This window comes from Protopterus annectens, chromosome 12.part0 (assembly GCF_019279795.1).
Source record: "Protopterus annectens isolate FY-2018-M chromosome 12.part0, PAN1.0, whole genome shotgun sequence".
Lineage (NCBI taxonomy): Eukaryota > Metazoa > Chordata > Ceratodontiformes > Protopteridae > Protopterus > Protopterus annectens.
The window spans coordinates 1,106,067,857-1,106,086,367 of NC_056746.1; the positions used below are offsets into that span (position 1 = coordinate 1,106,067,857).

Genomic DNA, 18,511 nt, shown 5'->3' on the forward strand with positions numbered 1-18,511 from the left:
AAGGGCGAAGTTCTTTTCTGCCTTATGCTGTGCAGGGGAAGACCTGGGAGGGATAGAGAGAGAGAGAGAGGAAATGAGGAAATGAGGATAGAGAGAGAGCTTGATGTCAGAGGCAGTCAGAAGCAGCTGTGTAGCTTAAACAACATTAGACTACCCGAGGAAACCCCTAAACCTAAAATATTGTGGCTATGATTCAAAATTCTTATTTGGCATTCTGGAAAAAAGTTAAAAGGGATGACCAATAAGGCTTTTGGGAGAATAGGATAGAGGAATGTGAATTCAAATGGCAACTAAGGCTGAATGCAACAACTTTGCCTGGTATTAATGAACATATATCTATTTTGCCTGTTTTAAAGAAAAAAGCAATGATTTTATGATTTATTTTGTGAAATGTTACTGTTTCTTTAAGGAAACATTGAGTGAGCAAGTCACATGATGATTTTAAATGCTATTTAAATGATGGTTTTATTATGTAAAATGGTTCTGAAGAAGTTCCTTTTGGGAATAAAAGCGCTTGGCCATTTTTTGTTTTTGAATTAAAGTGTTATTGATACTGCTACGTCTTGTCTGGACCTTATTGGGAATTATCCACCTTGTTGGCTTGTTACTTGGTATAAGTTTATTTTTACCTTCAGGTACACACTGCTGTTTGGTTCTTGAGTTGGTTTTCAGTGTGTTGGTGGTGATTCCCAGGTCAGACTACTATATTACAGCAAATTACTGGTTTTGACAGTTACTACAAGCATTATTGTGTTTTTCAAATATGGAATTAATAGAAGCAAGTTTACAACAAGAACATGTTAATACTCCATTGAAATGAGGAGGTTGGAAATCAAAAATGAGCTTACACTGGCTCTAAAACTCTTTTCTCAGCAGCTAAGCCAACTGCAAGCATCATTAGATAGACTACAACTCCCAAAAGCCTTTGCGAATGGGACGCAGACATCACAAACAGCGCATTTTAATGCCGACATTTCAAACAGGACTGAAAGACCAAAACGAACGGCTTGGATTTGGCTCCCCATGAATCCATTCCTTGTGAGCAAAGGACAGTGCAAAACATCTGGAATGAGCCACTGAGCCGTTTTCAAAGCTGATTGGGCACAGAATTGACTTTTAACACTAGAACTGTGAATACAAATAAAAACATTCATGAAAAGTTGAATGAAGTAGAGATTGTTCTTATGAAAGATTGAAATTTACAGTGTGACAATGCTTTCTTATGAGAGTGTTTCAAAAGGAAAAGAGTCCCTAGAGGACTCTGTATGTTTAAATTTCCTAATGGTTTAATGCTAGGGCAAACAGAACTGGATGAACTTTTAGCCATGTTTGATAGACATGGAATTGAACTAATTCAGTTTATAATTAAGTTAAATGATAAATGTATAAATTAACTTTTGGACAAAGCTAATGAGGTAAACAATGTTGTACTTGATGATGGTAAATTAGAATTATATGGTGAGAAATATGACAATATGTTTGACAGGGTAGAAAAACAGGTGAGCATTAATATGAAAAGAAAAAAAATAAGAAACTGGAAAGGGATGAAGAAGAATATAACAACAATTTAGCATACCTACTCCCCAGGTCTTATTTGTCCACCTCTAGGCTACAACATGTATTTGAAGACAGACAGAGTGTTAATAGAGCAACAGAAGGAGCCAGAGAGGTAACAGGAAAGGTTTTGCTAGGAATAATCATGAAGATGATGAGGTATTTGATGGGGAACACACGGAATTGAGAAGGTCAGAAAGAATTTCTAACAGGAACAAGAATAAACAGAATTTTTGTTTAGTTCAACTTTACCCGGGGAAAAGATGAGAACCAGGGGGAACAAAGGTTATTGGGGCAAGAACCAGAAAATGAACTAACAATTAATAATGTACAGATGAATGGTATTATTACTGCTTTTGGGGGAAAAATGATGAGTTTTAAAAGTTTTAATATTTTTAACTACACTGATATTCCCCTAACACAGACACACTTTACACTTTTTAAAAAAGGTTTAAAGTTTGTACCAGCTAAAAAAGAGATTTAGCTGACACTTTAACTGAATTCAAACTTTTTACAAGAAAATTAAACTTTAAAATGTTTTTTAAAGACAGCAATAACCCACTGAACTTAACACATAACAACATTATGAAAAAGAAAAGTATATTTATTCCACCTATGCACCCTCTTATAGGAACTATGAGACATATCATATGCAATATATTTATCAGTATTATGAACCATCTAAAAAGAAAATGTATAATCTTAGCAAGGAAGAAATGGAACTGTTAAAAGAATTAAGACATAACGACACAGTGCGAATAATGAAGCCTGACAAATGGGGTGGGATGGACATGGTAAACAGTGAAGAATATGATTGTGACATGCTATCAACCCTGTATGACACCAAAAAATATGAAATAGCATCTTTAAACCAAATTAACATAGCACAAAGGAAGGTACGCTTATTTTTAGAAGATTCTTTGTACCAGGGAGCTATTAATGAACACATTTTTGATTAGCAAACATCCTGTCATCTCTACAGTATTTGGAATTCCCAAAATCCATAACAATATCAACAAGCCCCCTTACAGACTAATAGTCTCAGCTAAGAACAGCATGACATATCCTTTAGCCATATTTGTGGATAGGCTGATACAAAACACAATGAAACCTATTGAGTATATTTTAAAAGACTCCTGGGATTTTTTGAGAAAAATAAAACAGGGGTATTACTCAGATGAAACAAGCTTTTCAACAATAGACGAGGTGGACCTTCTCACTTCCATTCCACATGATGCAGGACTGAAATTGTTTTGAAATGCAGTTTTGGAAACAACTAGTTTAAATGGTGCACTACTTAACTTTGTGATGGATGTTATGGAACTTGTTTTGAAGAACAACTATATGTGTTTTGGTAACAAATTCTTCAGACAAGTTAAGGGGGTGGCCATGGGGGTGAATTGTGCCCCAACCTATGCTAACCTAGTAATGTATGCTTGGGAGAAACAACATGTATTCACTTTGCATTTTGATCAATACTAGTTTGTTTATTTCAAATTTTTGGATGACATTTTTATTCTGTGGAAAATAACTGGTGAAACAAGGGATGAATTTGTAAAAACAATCAACAACAATAACTCTTTTCTAAAGTTTACCTGTGGCCATACAGATGATTGTGCAAAGTATCTAGATATAACTATATTTAAAAAACAGGTAGAACAAAAGTTTGGTTCTAAATTATACAGAAAACCAACATTTTCTAATAGTTACCTGGACTATAGAAGTCAGCACCATTTCTACACTAAAAAGAACATAGTGAAGCGACAGATTGTACATGCAGCAAGAATGTATTCAGATATTTCCTTATTCAAAATAGAGTTAGGAAATCTGATTGCTATGTTCAAAGAAAGGGGATATCCAGAGAGTTTGCTATTTGATATTGGAAAAAACATTTTGAGTGAATGGGGTAACAAGTACACCCCTTTGTTGGGTACTAATGAAGAAATTACAGTTAAAACTACTCCTGTTGACAATTAATTTCCAAATTCTATGGTTTTACAATACAATGGGGATTCCACTACTTTGAGAGACATTATAACAAAAAATTGGGTAATGTTTAGTAGTGCTGAGACACTTGACATTCTAGGTCAAAATCCTACTTTTGTTTACAAAACAGGGCAGAATTTGAAAAACTATTTTGAACATCCTACAAATGTGAATAGTAAAATGATTACTGGAACTAAAAATGTGGGAGATGTAATTCTTGTAGTTACTTCTTACAAAACAAAACAGTGTCTGTAGGTAATCCGGAACAGTGTATAAGTTTGAACACAGGAAATTGTGGCAGTTGTGGTCTTGTATACATTGCAACTTGCTCCAAATGTAATGATTTTATATTGGGAAAACTGTTAGGAGTTTACGTAAACAAATATAAGAGCACTTGTATGCCATCAAAAACAAAGATGAGAACAATGCTTTATATAAGCATACTAAATATTTTGGCTACGATTCAAAATTCTTATTTGGTATTCTGGAAAAAAGTTAAAAGGGATTACAAGGGAGGCTTTTGGGAGAATAGAGTAGAGGAATGTGAACTCAAATTGCAACTAAGGCTGAATGCAAGAACTTTGCCTGATATTAATGAACGTATATCTATTTTCCCTGTTTTAAAGAAAAAAACAATGATTTCATGATTTATTTTGTGAAATGTTACTGTTTCGTTAAGCAAACATTAAGTGAGCAAGTCACATGATGATTTTAAATACTATTTAAATTATGGTTTTATTATGTACAATGGTTCTGAAGAAGTTCCTCTTGGGAATGAAAGTGCTTGACCATTTTTGTTTTTGTATTAAAGTGTTATTTATACTACTACATCTTGTCTGGACCTTATTGGGAATTATCCACCTCGTTGGCTTATTACTTGGTATAAGGTTATTTTTGCCTTCGGGTACACACTGCTGTTTGGTTCTGTACAGTAATATATCACATTTACTTTTGTTATATCACATGAATTTATGTTCATTGTCTTGATTACCATGTTCATTTGTTTTATCAGACTTTCTAACATTTTGGGTCTTATTAATTTTCTGTAATCAATTTCTTTCATCGATCTAATGTGTCGATCCATCTCTATTAAATCAAGGAACTCTTCCATAAGATTATTTTCTTCTAAACTGAGGGCATTTTCTTTGTTCTCGGTTTCCTATGACATTCTACAGAAAGTTCCAGAACATCTTCCTGTGCCATATTCTCTTCAACTGCATCCTGCGTCATCCTTTGTTCTTTCATATGGGAACTCACTGACTTATCACTTCAAACATAAATGTGTCAGAGTTGACACTGTTTCCTGTTCATTCTCTTGTTGTGCAACTCCAACTGAACTTCTGTACTGGTTTCCTACTGAAGGCTACAGAGCATCTTCATATGACAAATGATCAGATGCTTCCCTTTCCACCTGTTTCTTCTTAATTTGGGGACTCATTGTTCGATTATACTGTGATGTTTGCAGAGTTAGATTTTCTACATTAAATTATTTGATTTGTGGGTAATCCATAGCTTCTCCATTACTAATCCTCTTTTCTACTTTCTCCCTTTGGTTTCTCGTTTTTTTGTGCTGTGAACTTTTCCATGTTTGGATGCCTTTGCCTGTATTTTTCTTCAAATATCTTTGGTGCTGCTTGTTTGTATTGATTAGTTGTCTTTCTTCTTTACATAAATATTGCACCATATTAAATCTCTTTTTCTTTCCCATGTCTATATTTATAGTGGTGGCTGGTGACTTCAAATCAAAGGAGCACTGCAGGAAACAGCTGAATGGGTGGGGCCAATGTGAAGGAGTGTGGCCAACAAGAAAGGGGCAGGGCTATGCTCAAAACCACAACTGGCACTTTTATTAAATATGCTGCCCTGGGTGCTAAACCGTCATTATGAGAGTCCAATCAAGACAAAATGAAGTGTATTAGAAAAAAATATTTCAGTGCATTGGCTACATGACAGCTTACTTAATATCTAGATGGAAACAAAAAGGTTGTGAGGCAAGGAAAATGAATTACTTTTTAAATACATTCCTGGAATGCCAGTCAAAATCAAGTGTAAAAAAAAAACAAGCAGCACTCAACTCAAACCACTTTTCCTTGTATTGCAGTTCTAATTATAATTTATATTCAGCTTTATAAAAGTACCAAGTAATATGCTGAAAGCAGCAATCTCTGTGATACCCCCACTTGTAAAAATTTTTCTTATCCATAAAAGACCTGCTGCCTGACAACTATCTACTTGTTTCATGGGGAAAACTTGATCAAAGTAAAAAATGAACAGCAAACAAGAAACAAGCTCAAGATAAATTGCTTAAAGGATTACTGCACAAGTTATGGACCACACATGATAGATTGGCATTTTGTTCAGTTTATGGGTAAAGCCTGCAAAGATGACTGTAAGTCTCCAACAAATGTAATGAGCTTCTGAAAATACTGTAATACTGTCCTTTAGTACAAATACTTGTCCTATGCATTTCAATACCTAAGGCTTATACGTTATCTAGTTATGTAAATATTCTCTGCATGGCAACAACAAAAAGGCTTTCAATATTGGTAATTCTTTAACAGTATGCTTATTAAAGCTTACTTGCATCTTACAATCTCAGACAAGCTTATCTGATGGTCATTAAAACATTGCTACTTAAACACAGAGCAGCAGGGCACTGCAACAGCATGCATTTTCTGAATAATAAGAAGCATAAATCAACAGTATAAAAATATGACAGAATGCCAGAACATTCTGCAAAATCAAGGACAGATGAAAAGCCATTGTTGTACCTGTGTCTACCTTGGATGCGGGAATACACTGCATAACTGCTTCTTGCCTTGCTTGGACACATCCAGAGTCACTATATGGGGGAGTGGAGTGCAACAAGCATGTCACAATTTCAAAATGTCTCTGGCTGATGGTGATAGCTCTGACACATTTGTCATACCTCTCAACCTCAAAGCAAGAAATTTGGGCAAAGCTATACATATAAGTGGGACAAAGGCCAACAAATAAGGACAATTTTTAAATATTGCTCATAAACTTAGAAAGATAATAGAATAGTAGTAGGTCTTGCATTTGTATGAATTTTCTGAAGGTATGAAATCTGAAACTCAAATGTCTGTCATTATTTTCTAACTTCAATCTTCAATGATTTGCCACTAATTCTCCAGAAAAACACAATTTTATGAAAAATGGACCAAAAATGTGATGCAAAAATATAAAATTGCCACACAATACAGCTGGGAACCTGTCAAAGATAGGACACTGTTTTAATATTAGTACTGTTAACATGAGCAGCTGACAAAATAAGAGAATCTACATGCATTTCTGAAATAAAATTTGCAGTTATTTATAATTGTAAACCCTCCACGTTTTCTTCCAAAATTTTTACATTTTTCTAGGTTTTTAACATTGTGTCTTTAAGGAGGTGTGTCATTTTCCATGTGTTTCATATGATGTATTTTAATTTGCCTTTAAAAAGTTAATTGTGTAGTTTTTTTAATTATCTGATGAAGTTCTGTGGATACGGGATGAAAGTGCTTATCAGTTGTGTCTTTGGGCTGAATAAACTCGTTTTCTGCTATTTGGGCTGTGATTCAGCTTATATTTCTTAGAAGACTATGTTTGGGGAGTGGGGCCATCCAGCACCCTTGTGTGGCTTATGTGTTTTATTTGTGACAGTTTTTTCTTGTCTTACCTCTGAACCAGGTCTGACTTCAGAAACAAGCACAAGGTTTTGGAGTTTATTACCTCAATCTATGTACAGTACTTCATTGTGCATTTGCTGATATAAACTTTCGAACATGGAGATGTTCAGCAAGATGGTAATTCGAACATCCATGTTTAGAGTTTCCATCCATGAAGATTGTCCGTTCCACCGTTTGATAGTAAACCATGCATATATATATATATATATATATATATATATATATATATACTCACACACACACACACACACACACACACACACACACACACACACACACACACACACACACACACACATATATATAATATATATATATGTATATATATATATATATATATATATATATATATATATATGTGTATATATATGTGTGTATTATATATATATATATATATATATATATATATATATATATATATATATATGCATGCTCTCAGAGAGGGATACACACACAAACACAAAAACTCACTCACTGCATCGTGTTTGTTTATATGCTTATTTGTTGCATTTAGTGTATTATTTTTTTTTTCAAACCTATTGTTAGCTGGATTATTAACTTTGAAAAAGAAGTACTACACATTTTCTTGCTGAAATTAATGTGGTAGTGGGTGGAGCAAATGGCAACCCTACATTCTATGACAATGCAAGCAGAGCTCACACAGATAGCACCCTTTAGGGGTTTTAGTAATCAGCAATCTCAAACTTGGCAAACATTTGACCCAAACTATTTCCTTTTCTGTAAGTAAGCAGAAAGAATTTTACACAAAAAGTATCAGTTTTAAGAAGGTGCCAATACTTTTGCAAACAATTTCTCTGCTTAAATGTTTTTTTTTTTTTGAGCAAAGCAAAGCCATCTACCTTGCTGATATGGGTTAACCCAGCCACTGCCATTGACTGTAACCGTGTGCCTTACCTTTAGAAAAAAGACTTTCTGTAACATTATCACTATTTAGAAAATGTGAGCTGAATTTGGGTGGGATTTAGGTTAGTACATCAAAAAAGGGTATTTGTTTCCTTTTTTCATGTACTGGGTGTCACTTAGGTGTCTTGCCGATATTATGAATTATTGTCATGTTTCATTCTGTGTTTTTTTTTTATCATTTTGCATGGTGAACACTCATGGTATAATCATGTATACATATAGCATTCATAAACATATATTTCCTCCTCTCCTTATCTTTCTTATTTCAGCACTTTCAGTTGATATAAGTATACAAAAAAACAGTCCTGCATACCTTAATATCTCATATGTGGTACATATGCTCACTGCCTTTATATATATATATATATATATATATATATATATATATATATGTATATATATATATATATATATATATACACATTTATATATATTATAACATCTAACAAATTGCAGCTTTTATTAGTGTTTAATTTTGAAAATCATTCTGTTTCCAGGCCAGTCAGTTAGCTTATATGTAGAGTGTACCCCCTTTTGTTCAGTGTAGTCCCTTTTATTGAGTGAAACCCCCTTTGTAGACTGCTTCACAATCTATTTGCAGTTTTTTTATCTGCTTTTTATTCTCCCTGACATTATTACTTATTAATATATCTTACAATGATGATGACGATTGCTGCCTCATATACTAAAACTAATACATGTTCTGTGACATACCTCTGTCAGATGCACTGCATCTGTGCCCCTCTCAGGTGCTGCTCATTTGTAAATGCTTTTACCATGAAGGGCTGATGCTATTTTGGCTCAAGATTTGATTTTTTTTAATTGCCTGGGATGTATAGTAACTCTTGGTCATGTAAAATATGCTGTTCAAGATAGAATGTGCCACAATTTGTCAAATGCAATGTATCATACAGTATGTCATAATATTTAATGTTTTGGGATATGAAGATGGAAACCCAGGTATGGAAACTATTGCTCTCCAAATAAAAAATGATATTATCCACAACACGTTTCTTAACTTTTCAGCACTGCTAGATTGTGTCAGATAAAGTTAACACTGTTCTTACCATACATACCTGCTGAACAACATTATAGTTGCTATATGTATACATTAATCTGTACATAATTCAGCAATTACTGTATTTTTACCTGTGGAAACCTATAAAGGCTAAGCAGTCTAGACACACAGATAGACAGTTGAGAACCATTTTCTCCAATTATGGCTATCAGAGGGTTTCCTTTCTGACATCTATAGTTAGGAATGTATTGTTTCTGGTTGGTAAGGAGATACATTGTACTTTCAAGAGCTCTTAGTGGTATGTAACAAGAATCATGAATCTGAAATCCCACAGTGATGTTTGGTAAAACGCTTGGGCTTCTATTAACTTCATCAATAGCAAAGATCATGCTCTGAACCAAAATATATGGCTTTAGTTGAAATCTAGGAAGAAAAAAGGGTAATATAAATATTTTATGACAAAATATGTGCAGCCATTTTGGATGCTTAGTTCCATTAATTTCATATTTGCATTATCTGAAATGTTTAACAAATACTCAGCAGATTGTGTCATTTCAGACTGTCATTTAAAATTATAAACAATGATATTTCACTTACTTTTCACATTTTACAAGGGTTGGTGGCTCAGCAAAAGTGTTCTCTGGTGTATCGCTCTTTAACAACACCGGGAATATTCCTCCAATCAAGATGTTTCCTTCTCTCAAGTATGCATTCATGTTCCTGGTCTTTGGCTTACATGCTTCATGCTGATTGGAGCTGAAGGCAGAGGCAGTAAATGTAAGCAGCAGAAGAATCCTAGTCATAATCATTATTCCACAGTATGTTATACTCTTAATTATGGATATGGCTGCTGCATCCCTAGATGAAAATAATCCCTAAATAATAAAAGTGCACAGCATAAATCAAATGTTTTAGATTTAAAGATTGACAAGTGGTGGTTTCTGCATGTTAATAGTACATATATGTTTTTCTGATTGTCCATCTCTCCAGAGCATGGATAGCACAATGAATATTTAATTCCAAGGGATTTTGATGATATATTGCACAGTTTACAGCATTTAATAAAAGTTTGTAAATAATGTGTTAGCCATTTAATAATGTGACTGGTCCACTTTCAATAGTTTACACACAAAGCATCAAACAGCACCAGAAGAATAATGGTAGGATGAAAGGACTGATGCTAAATGATTTGCAAGGAAAACTTACAAAATGACACAACTTTAATTATAACTTTGAAGCCAGAGTAGTGTACTTGGGTTGGGATATCACATTAATCACACCCCACACCAAGAATGGCATAAACATAGTGTTCCTTGTAAGCCTTCTTTATTTTGATATGATGTTGTCAGCCCTAATGCTCAGCATTCTACATCTTATCCAAACTGCATGCTTCTGATAACAAGTTTTGTTTTTTCATTTTGTGGCTCTTTGTTTTTTTTGTACTGGATGGTCTTGTATATGTTTTAAAGCAAGTTCTTTCACTAGTTTAAATTTACTGCACCAGGTAATGATGGGATTATATATGAACTTCATAAGCTGTTACCCAAGGAAGCCCTAGACATACTATACAAGTTTTTTTTTCTATAGTCAAGGACCTAGCTAAAGTTCCTCCTTCCTGGAGATATACACTTATTTCTCCAATTTTAAAAACTGACAAATATCCTACTGAATGCTCTTCATACAGGCTGATTTCATTTTTAAATGTAGATTATACCATGACCCCCCATTAATATTCCAAAACGTGCACGCTGATTGGCCAGCGTGCACGTTGTAAATCGACTTATACTAATGGAAAAAGGTCCGGTCACCCGGACTTTTTCCATTAGTATAAGTCTCTTTTAAAACACTGTTTCGCTATGTTAAACTGCTTTAACATAGCGACACAGTGTGTAAAAAGCAACAGAGATCTTGCTTTCTCCGTTGCTTTTTTTTTTAAAACCTGACTTGCTATGTTAAATGGGTTTAACATAGCGTGACAGCTTTAAAATAAGCAATGGAGATCTCCGTTGCTTATTTTAAAGCTGTCTCGCTATGTTAAACCCATTTAACATAGCGAAACAGTAAAAAGCAACGGAGATCTTGCTTTCTCCATTGCTTTTGGCCACAGCTCTGATGTACTGCGTAGGCAATGGCAGTATATCAGAACTGCTGCGGATAAAAGACAGCTGCGGAAGGGCAGCAAAGAGGCATTATACAATGCCATTATTTAAGAAAAGTAATTATTTCTTTTCTTAAATAATGTCATAGTATAATAGCAATAACCCACTTCTGGGTGTGGGTAATGCGGGATTTACCCACGGTTGTCTTTGTTTGGTCCTTCGGGCTTCGCCCTCGGGGACCAAACCATGCCAACCGTGGGTAAATCCCGCATTACCCACACCCAGGCATGGGTTATTGCTATATTATAAAGTGTTCATGGCAATTCATGCTAATAGATTAAATATAATCTACACTCCATGACTGACAGAGATCAAACTGGATTTATCTTAAACAGAAATCCTTATGATAATATTAAAAGAATAATCACAATAATTGACTATGCAAAAAAACAAAAACAAAAGAGAACTTGACATTAATGAGTCTTGATATTAATAGTGGACTTGACTTGGTAAACTGGAAATATCTCTCGCTGGTTTTAGAAGAATATAATTTCTCAAGTAACTTCACACATCTTATTAATCTTCTTTATAATTCTTGTTTTGCATATGTTAGAACAGGTACTTTTACTTCTGATTCTATACAAATTTTGAAAGGAACCAAACAAGGATGTCCTCTTTCTCCTCTGCTTTTTACCCTAACTATGGAACCATTTTACTAATTTTCCTAGATCAAATATAGATTTAAAAGGTATTAACATAAATGAGGATTTAAAGGCTAAAATTCAGCTGTTTCCTGAAGACATCCTACTGACATTAAATGACAGTGATAATTCAATATCAGCAGTCCTTTTAGCAATTGATGTATTTCAAAGAAAATCTGGTTTAACATTTAACAATGACAAAACAAAAATCCTACCTATAAATACAAATAAGAATATAATCAAAAATAAATTAATTAAATATATTGTCAAAGGGAAGAAAATTAATTATTTAGGAATAATTATAACTGATAACATTAAAGATATAATAAATTGTAATTATATTAACAGTATAAACAATATAAAGAATCTAATATGATCTAATCATTATCTGATATAATATAATCTAATAAGAATCTAAAGCATAATATGATTTATGCTTTATTATTGGAAGCTACTATGGCATGCTAGCATTTTGTCTGTACCAAGTTGTTTTTAGTATAATAGTATGGTCTATTTGCATAGCTGCACCTTGTTCACTAATGTTATTCATGTAATTGTGTTGTGTGAGACAGCTCATACTGGTGTCTAATTATTTCTATATAATTGTGCTGTTACTGGTGGATAGAATCACATTAGACAACCTCGACAGAGTGCTGCTTGCTATATTTTTATCTGTGACTGCATAACTGTCTTGAGGTTTCTTCTAACAGATGTTTTTCCAATTTGGCTCAGTATCTGCATATACTAGTAGTTGGTTCAAGACATATTTTGCTGCATACAGTAGCTATTTGCTCAGTTTGTTTTTTGTAATCTTTATAATATATCTTTACCATCTCAAAGTGCTTACTCTTCTCTGTACTCTACTTTTCTAGACCTAACACCACTTTTAAGTATTCAACTGCGGTACCACCTTTATCATTCTTATAAGAAAAACGCAGTCCGGGTCTGAACTGTCTGCAAACAGCTAAAGTTAACTTTGAGTATGTGTCTACCTGTTTGAGCCAATATTCATTTTCCCCTGGAGAGCACTCTTCTTTGGCTTGTAAGCAGCCCCCACCCCCCCACACACACACTAACCTTCCACTTTCTCTCTTATTCCCTTCTGTTAGCAAATAGTATCCATAACTGATCAATACTGTGTGTTTGTTAATTTAAGCTGAGACCACAGTAGCCTACTGATACAAGGTTATCCTTTTTTCCACCTGAGTAATGGTTAAGAAATGACTTACAGTTTCAGAGCAGTCCTTGGTCAATTGTGATTGTTTCTTAAATGCAAACTTGTCTTTGCTTTGGCTCATTAGCAGCAGTACAAAGAACTGCCTGCTCACACCCTTGTTCTCCCCTCCCCCTTCCCTGTTTATTACCTTAAGACAATCCCAAAGTTAATAAATATTACCTGTGGCAGGCACCATTTTTAAAACTACAACCACCCTTGTCACTATCATATGTTCATTTACCAGTTAACTCTGTTACCCGATTGTTTCCAGCCCCCTCATAAGAGCAACTAACAGGGTCTCTACCCGCTTCGCTCCTCACCCTGCCCCCTATTCCCTCCCGCCCCCAGTGGTCTCACCTTTATTACACTCACAAACCCCTCCCATCTTTCCAATAGCCAACCACAGTGCTAACCCAACACTACCTCCTCCATCTTCCCACTACTATCACACCTCCTCAACTAACATGTACAAGCATACCTTACCTATGCTCACTGCATGCACTCTCCTTGCATATCTTACATCCTACCAAAGCTCCATCATTCCCCCACTCAACCACTACCACTGTACTACTACTCACACCACCACTCATGTCTCACCCTCACTCAGCTCCTCTCCCACCAACTCAAGAACCATCCCTATGCACCCCCACATATTCTACCAACTACATTACTCAAACTTAAGGCATCCCTACAACTTAACATAGTAACCTTCCCACCATACCTATTACCCAAAGAGCACAATCATAAAGTTTCCCTTATAAACAAACACATTCAAAAACTGAGAAAACTAATAACCTCATGCGTATCAAAACTAGCCCTAAGTGAAGACATCCACCCCAACTCTGGCCCTACCATCTCCAACCCCAATCCTCATAATCAGACTAGAAACCACAACTTCTCCCATATTACAGCCAATAGAAAGCCAAGTGACTTCCTTCTACTAAGCCTAAATATTAGAAGTATATCCAACAAAGTCCATGAACTCCATGCCACCATAGACTTGTACTCCGCAGATATAGTCATCCTGACAGAAACCTGCGTAAAACCTCACATTACCAGTGAGCAAATACTCCCTACAGGTTATGGTGTACTAAGAGTAGACCGGCTAAACAAGAAAGGAGGCGGTGTAGCTATAATATTTAAACAGCATCTAAACATCCAGATCTTAAAATCATCAGATCCACAAATAGGCAATGAAGAAATAATATATTCCAACCTCAACATAAACCAGAACAAAATCATCAACATAACTGGATGCTACTTCTCACCTGGCCAAAACATCCCTCCACTAGAAAACCTCCTCAGCTGGTCTACCCACCATCTCCCCCAAGAAACTATAATTTTAGGTGATTTCAATATTGACTGGCAATCCTGCTCTGGCAAACATCCAACCCATCATGTAAACCTTCATGACTTCACCCAACTAGTCCAGTCACCAACCAGGATAAATAAAAACTCCAGCAAGCATGCTACCCTGGATTGGATACTAGTCAGTAAGAGCCCCCAGTCATATATAACAAGCTGCTTATCAGATAGCCTCAGTGATCACTCCCCAACATTCCTACTCAAAAAATACCTATACCAAGCTAAACCTGTCATCTACCATCAAATACGTAAAAAACTAAACTTTAATGCACTCACATTCATCTCGTCCCTCAAAGAAAACTGTGCGTGTGACAAAGAGTTCTTAAGTATGCTACATTGGCACTGTAAGGGCTAAACAAGGAGTGTAATTGGAAGTATTTAATTAATTGATGCATTTTATGTGCTAATTGTTTTATTAGTTTTACTATATATTAAGTATGGTTTGTACTCATTGAAGACATTATTTTTGAGGTGCTAGACACTAATAAAGCTCTGTTTTCTCACCTGTGGCTGTTGTCTGGATGACTGGACCACCCAGATAGTAGACAGGACCCAGACAGCCAAAAATAGAAACTGGATGCATTCTGTTAACTCTATTGAACACCGCTCAAACCAGCTAAGCAGCATTGTTCAGCGCTTAACAGACACCTTTATAATTATTAGCAAATTGGGGAATGTCGTGTAGATAGTTATGTGGCAGCAGGTGTCGGTGTAGGGCTGGAATACATATGGCCCTGGATTTTAGTATAGGGTGTGCAACATCTTTTTTACTGTTGTGACATTGTAGTTTATAGCAATTAATTAAAAGATAGCCAAGTGTTATTTCAACCTTCTTGTGGCAACAGGTGTAAGTGTAGTATTGCCATACACATGCTCCCTGGTTTGAATACAGATATTCCATAAACTTTTACTGTTGCTCCATGTCCCATTATAGGCACTCTCACTTATAATACCTGAGGTAGTGAAGCTGATATCAATTATATGGATGAGGGATGACACACTAGTATTGTGTCACTTATTTATTTATTTATCTATGTATTATCACATTTATTATTAGATGTATGACTGAGGGTATACTGTGTACTATATTCCTGTAAGAATAATTCTGCTATCTGCATTGACATGGCCTTCACATCTGCCTAAGACACATACGCAACAGTCTGTACATCCAAGAACCTTGCAATTGCAATTGCAATTATGTAATGCCTTACTGCTGCTCTCCATTCACCATTGTGCAGTGTGTACCCCCAAGGAGTGTATTTGCATGATGGTAAGTTGCGCGTAGCAGTTTCAAACAGTGCATGTACTCCAGTAAATGTCATAATTGGAACTGGTGGAAAACCATCAGTCTCCATTGCTCTTGATCCATGGCAGGCATTTGTGAGGAAGGTGCTAGGTTTAGGCCACAGAGGTGGGGTGTCCAGGAGTCCAGGATATTCATTGGACTCCTAGTTAAGTACCACCACCAAAGGCTTTTGTAGGGGAACTATTCTGTCTCCCAGTACAAGTCTGAGGCTTGGGACAGTTTATCCCAGGCTGTATCCAGTGCAATAGGTATTCTGCACACTGGTGACCAATGCAGGCATCGTTTTAATGACCTATGGAGGAGAAAGAGGGACACCCTTGACAGCTGTATAAAGGAATTTAGGACTGGGGACATCCCACATCTGTGTAAGTCTCAACTACAAAAAGGTTTTATAAGACTTAGAAAAATGAATACAGGCAAGAGTGGTGTTGTATAATTTTCTTCTGCTGTGGTCTGTTTCTTCCACAGCTGCCAGTGATCGGGAGTGCAGTGTCAGAACCCACAGTGCCAGATTGGTAAGGATCAGGTAATCATGTGGTATGTATGCAGCACAAGACTAGTGTTATTGTAGCATTAAAAGTTAAAGATAAGTTTTTGGTATTTCATAGATTGGTATCAAACCACACATGCATATCTCAACTGTAAAAGCAAGTATGCATGTATTAGTCTGTAGCACTTTCCAAGAGTACAATATTAAACTTTAGTAAGAGGTTGTGTGTTCAAATACTACACTTCCTAACTATACAATACTGTTAATTATTCAATAAATATTTAAATTAAATTAAAACCTCTATACTAGTGGCACAAATGCCCTGCTGTAAGCTGTAATCTGTATAATCGGAACACACATATGTGCAATATATGCACATGTCAAGGATTATTTGCTGCAATCTGTAGTATAGTATACATCTGTTAGAAGGTGGTAGTCTTAACTGTAAAAGTTAAGATAATAGAGTCAAATAATTGTATTAATGCATTGTATATAACATATGAAGGTATTAGTCTTCTCTCTTTTTTCTTTCACCCCAACCCTTATCTCTCTTTTTTATTTTATTTTTATGTTATGTTATTTTATTGTAAAAATTAATTTTTATTTTATCTTATCCGTATTTTATTTAATTTTTATTTAATTTAATTTTATGTGCTGTCAAAATGTGTCCACATCATCAATGTGTACCGCATCACTAAGGGGTAGGCCTGCCACACAGAATCCTCCATTTTCCCCTCCACCGGCTCCAGCACCAATGCCCAGCATGTCTGTGAGCCAACCTGGCAGCAGTGCCTCTGCTGCACCTGCATTTCCTGCCCCCTCAGATAGTTCTGCCTTGGAGGCTGGTCCAGTGGTACCATCTGGCAGCAGTGGTGGAGATGGTGATGTTATCACCTGCACTGAGTTGCCAGGGATGGTGAATAGGATTGTGCGCCACACCATTAGTACCCACCTAGACTGGCAGGAGAGGCTATTCTCCCTCATTTTGTGTAGTACAAGAAGGAGGAGAAGAAAGAGACATCAAGCACTCCAGCCAGTGATGACTGTCCACTGGGTCAGGACTTGAATCTCACCCAGCTTGATGACCATGAGCTCTGGATATCCCCACCCTCACCCCACTCATGCTGTCCCAAAACCTTTTATGTCCATCACCATCCCTGTCTCTTGTCTTGTTTGTCTTGCCTGTCTGCAATTGCTTCCTCACCTACACAACTTACCTGACCCAGACATACCTATGTCTCTTCCCCAATATTTTTTTCTCTCTCAAATTAAAAAAAGGAAATGGGCACTTGTCCTACAAAAAAAATAATCGTCCCTTACATAGCTCTTCATTTAGCACATGTGTCTTCTTGACACACTTGATTTAGTCCAATTGCCTATACAACATGATTGCATTGTGGTCATCACTCCCTCTGGAGGTGACAGTCCAAATTTGGTTAATATTTTGCACATAGGTTCACTTTACATTGTTAAATAAATGGATAGTTACGGTTCTTTCCTATCTCCCTCCTGCTCCCCTTTTCACCACTTTGCTATTTAACCCATTTAAACACCTTTAATCTGGTCTAAAAGTGGAATCACACACACCACACATATGTTGCTGAAAAAGCAATGGATCCCTTAACTTTTTGGTCTCCATGTTTGTGCAGAGGTATGCATCATGCAGCAATGATGAATTGCAGCAAACAGTTGTGGTTACCCCCGTGCAATGCCACTTAACAGTGCTGTGCTATGCCAACATACAGCAACACAGCTTGTATAAACAATTCATGTCATTGCAATATCACTCTATAACGAAAAGTATTTAACAGTATTAGATACACCTGTACTCGAACCCAGTATCATATGGCCTCAAAAAGGAATGCATCAATACATTAACATGTGCTGCCACAGAGTCAATTAAGCAGCATGTGTATCTCATAGACTCACTATCAACTGTCATACATTAGCAATGCGATTTACATTTGTGCACTGGTTAACTATGTGCAAACAGAGAAAAATGAATGGAAATGTGTATCTCACATGCGCAAACACTTTGCTAACCATTGTTCAATCTCACTTCTCACTGCGCTATGGATAAGTACACATTATTATGTAACAGTGCTGTTTACTATCCATTTCTTGTTTATGACATGAAATTACATGTGGAAACATAACAAA

The 18,511-nt window shown here is 35.8% G+C and overlaps 1 protein-coding gene across 1 annotated transcript in view; it reads right to left on the reverse strand.

Moving 5' to 3' along the window:
• The window catches only part of LOC122816256 (extracellular calcium-sensing receptor-like), a 133,076-nt gene extending 115,783 nt beyond the window's left edge, over positions 1-17,293 (reverse strand). Inside the window, exons 1-3 of the mRNA XM_044088994.1 lie at positions 17,039-17,293; positions 9,772-10,049; positions 9,306-9,597 (exon numbers count right to left, since the gene is read on the reverse strand). Coding sequence (XP_043944929.1) covers positions 9,306-9,597; positions 9,772-10,049; positions 17,039-17,293 — 825 coding nt within the window. The remainder of the gene's footprint in view (positions 1-9,305; positions 9,598-9,771; positions 10,050-17,038) is intronic.
• Positions 17,294-18,511: the final 1,218 nt, after the last annotated feature.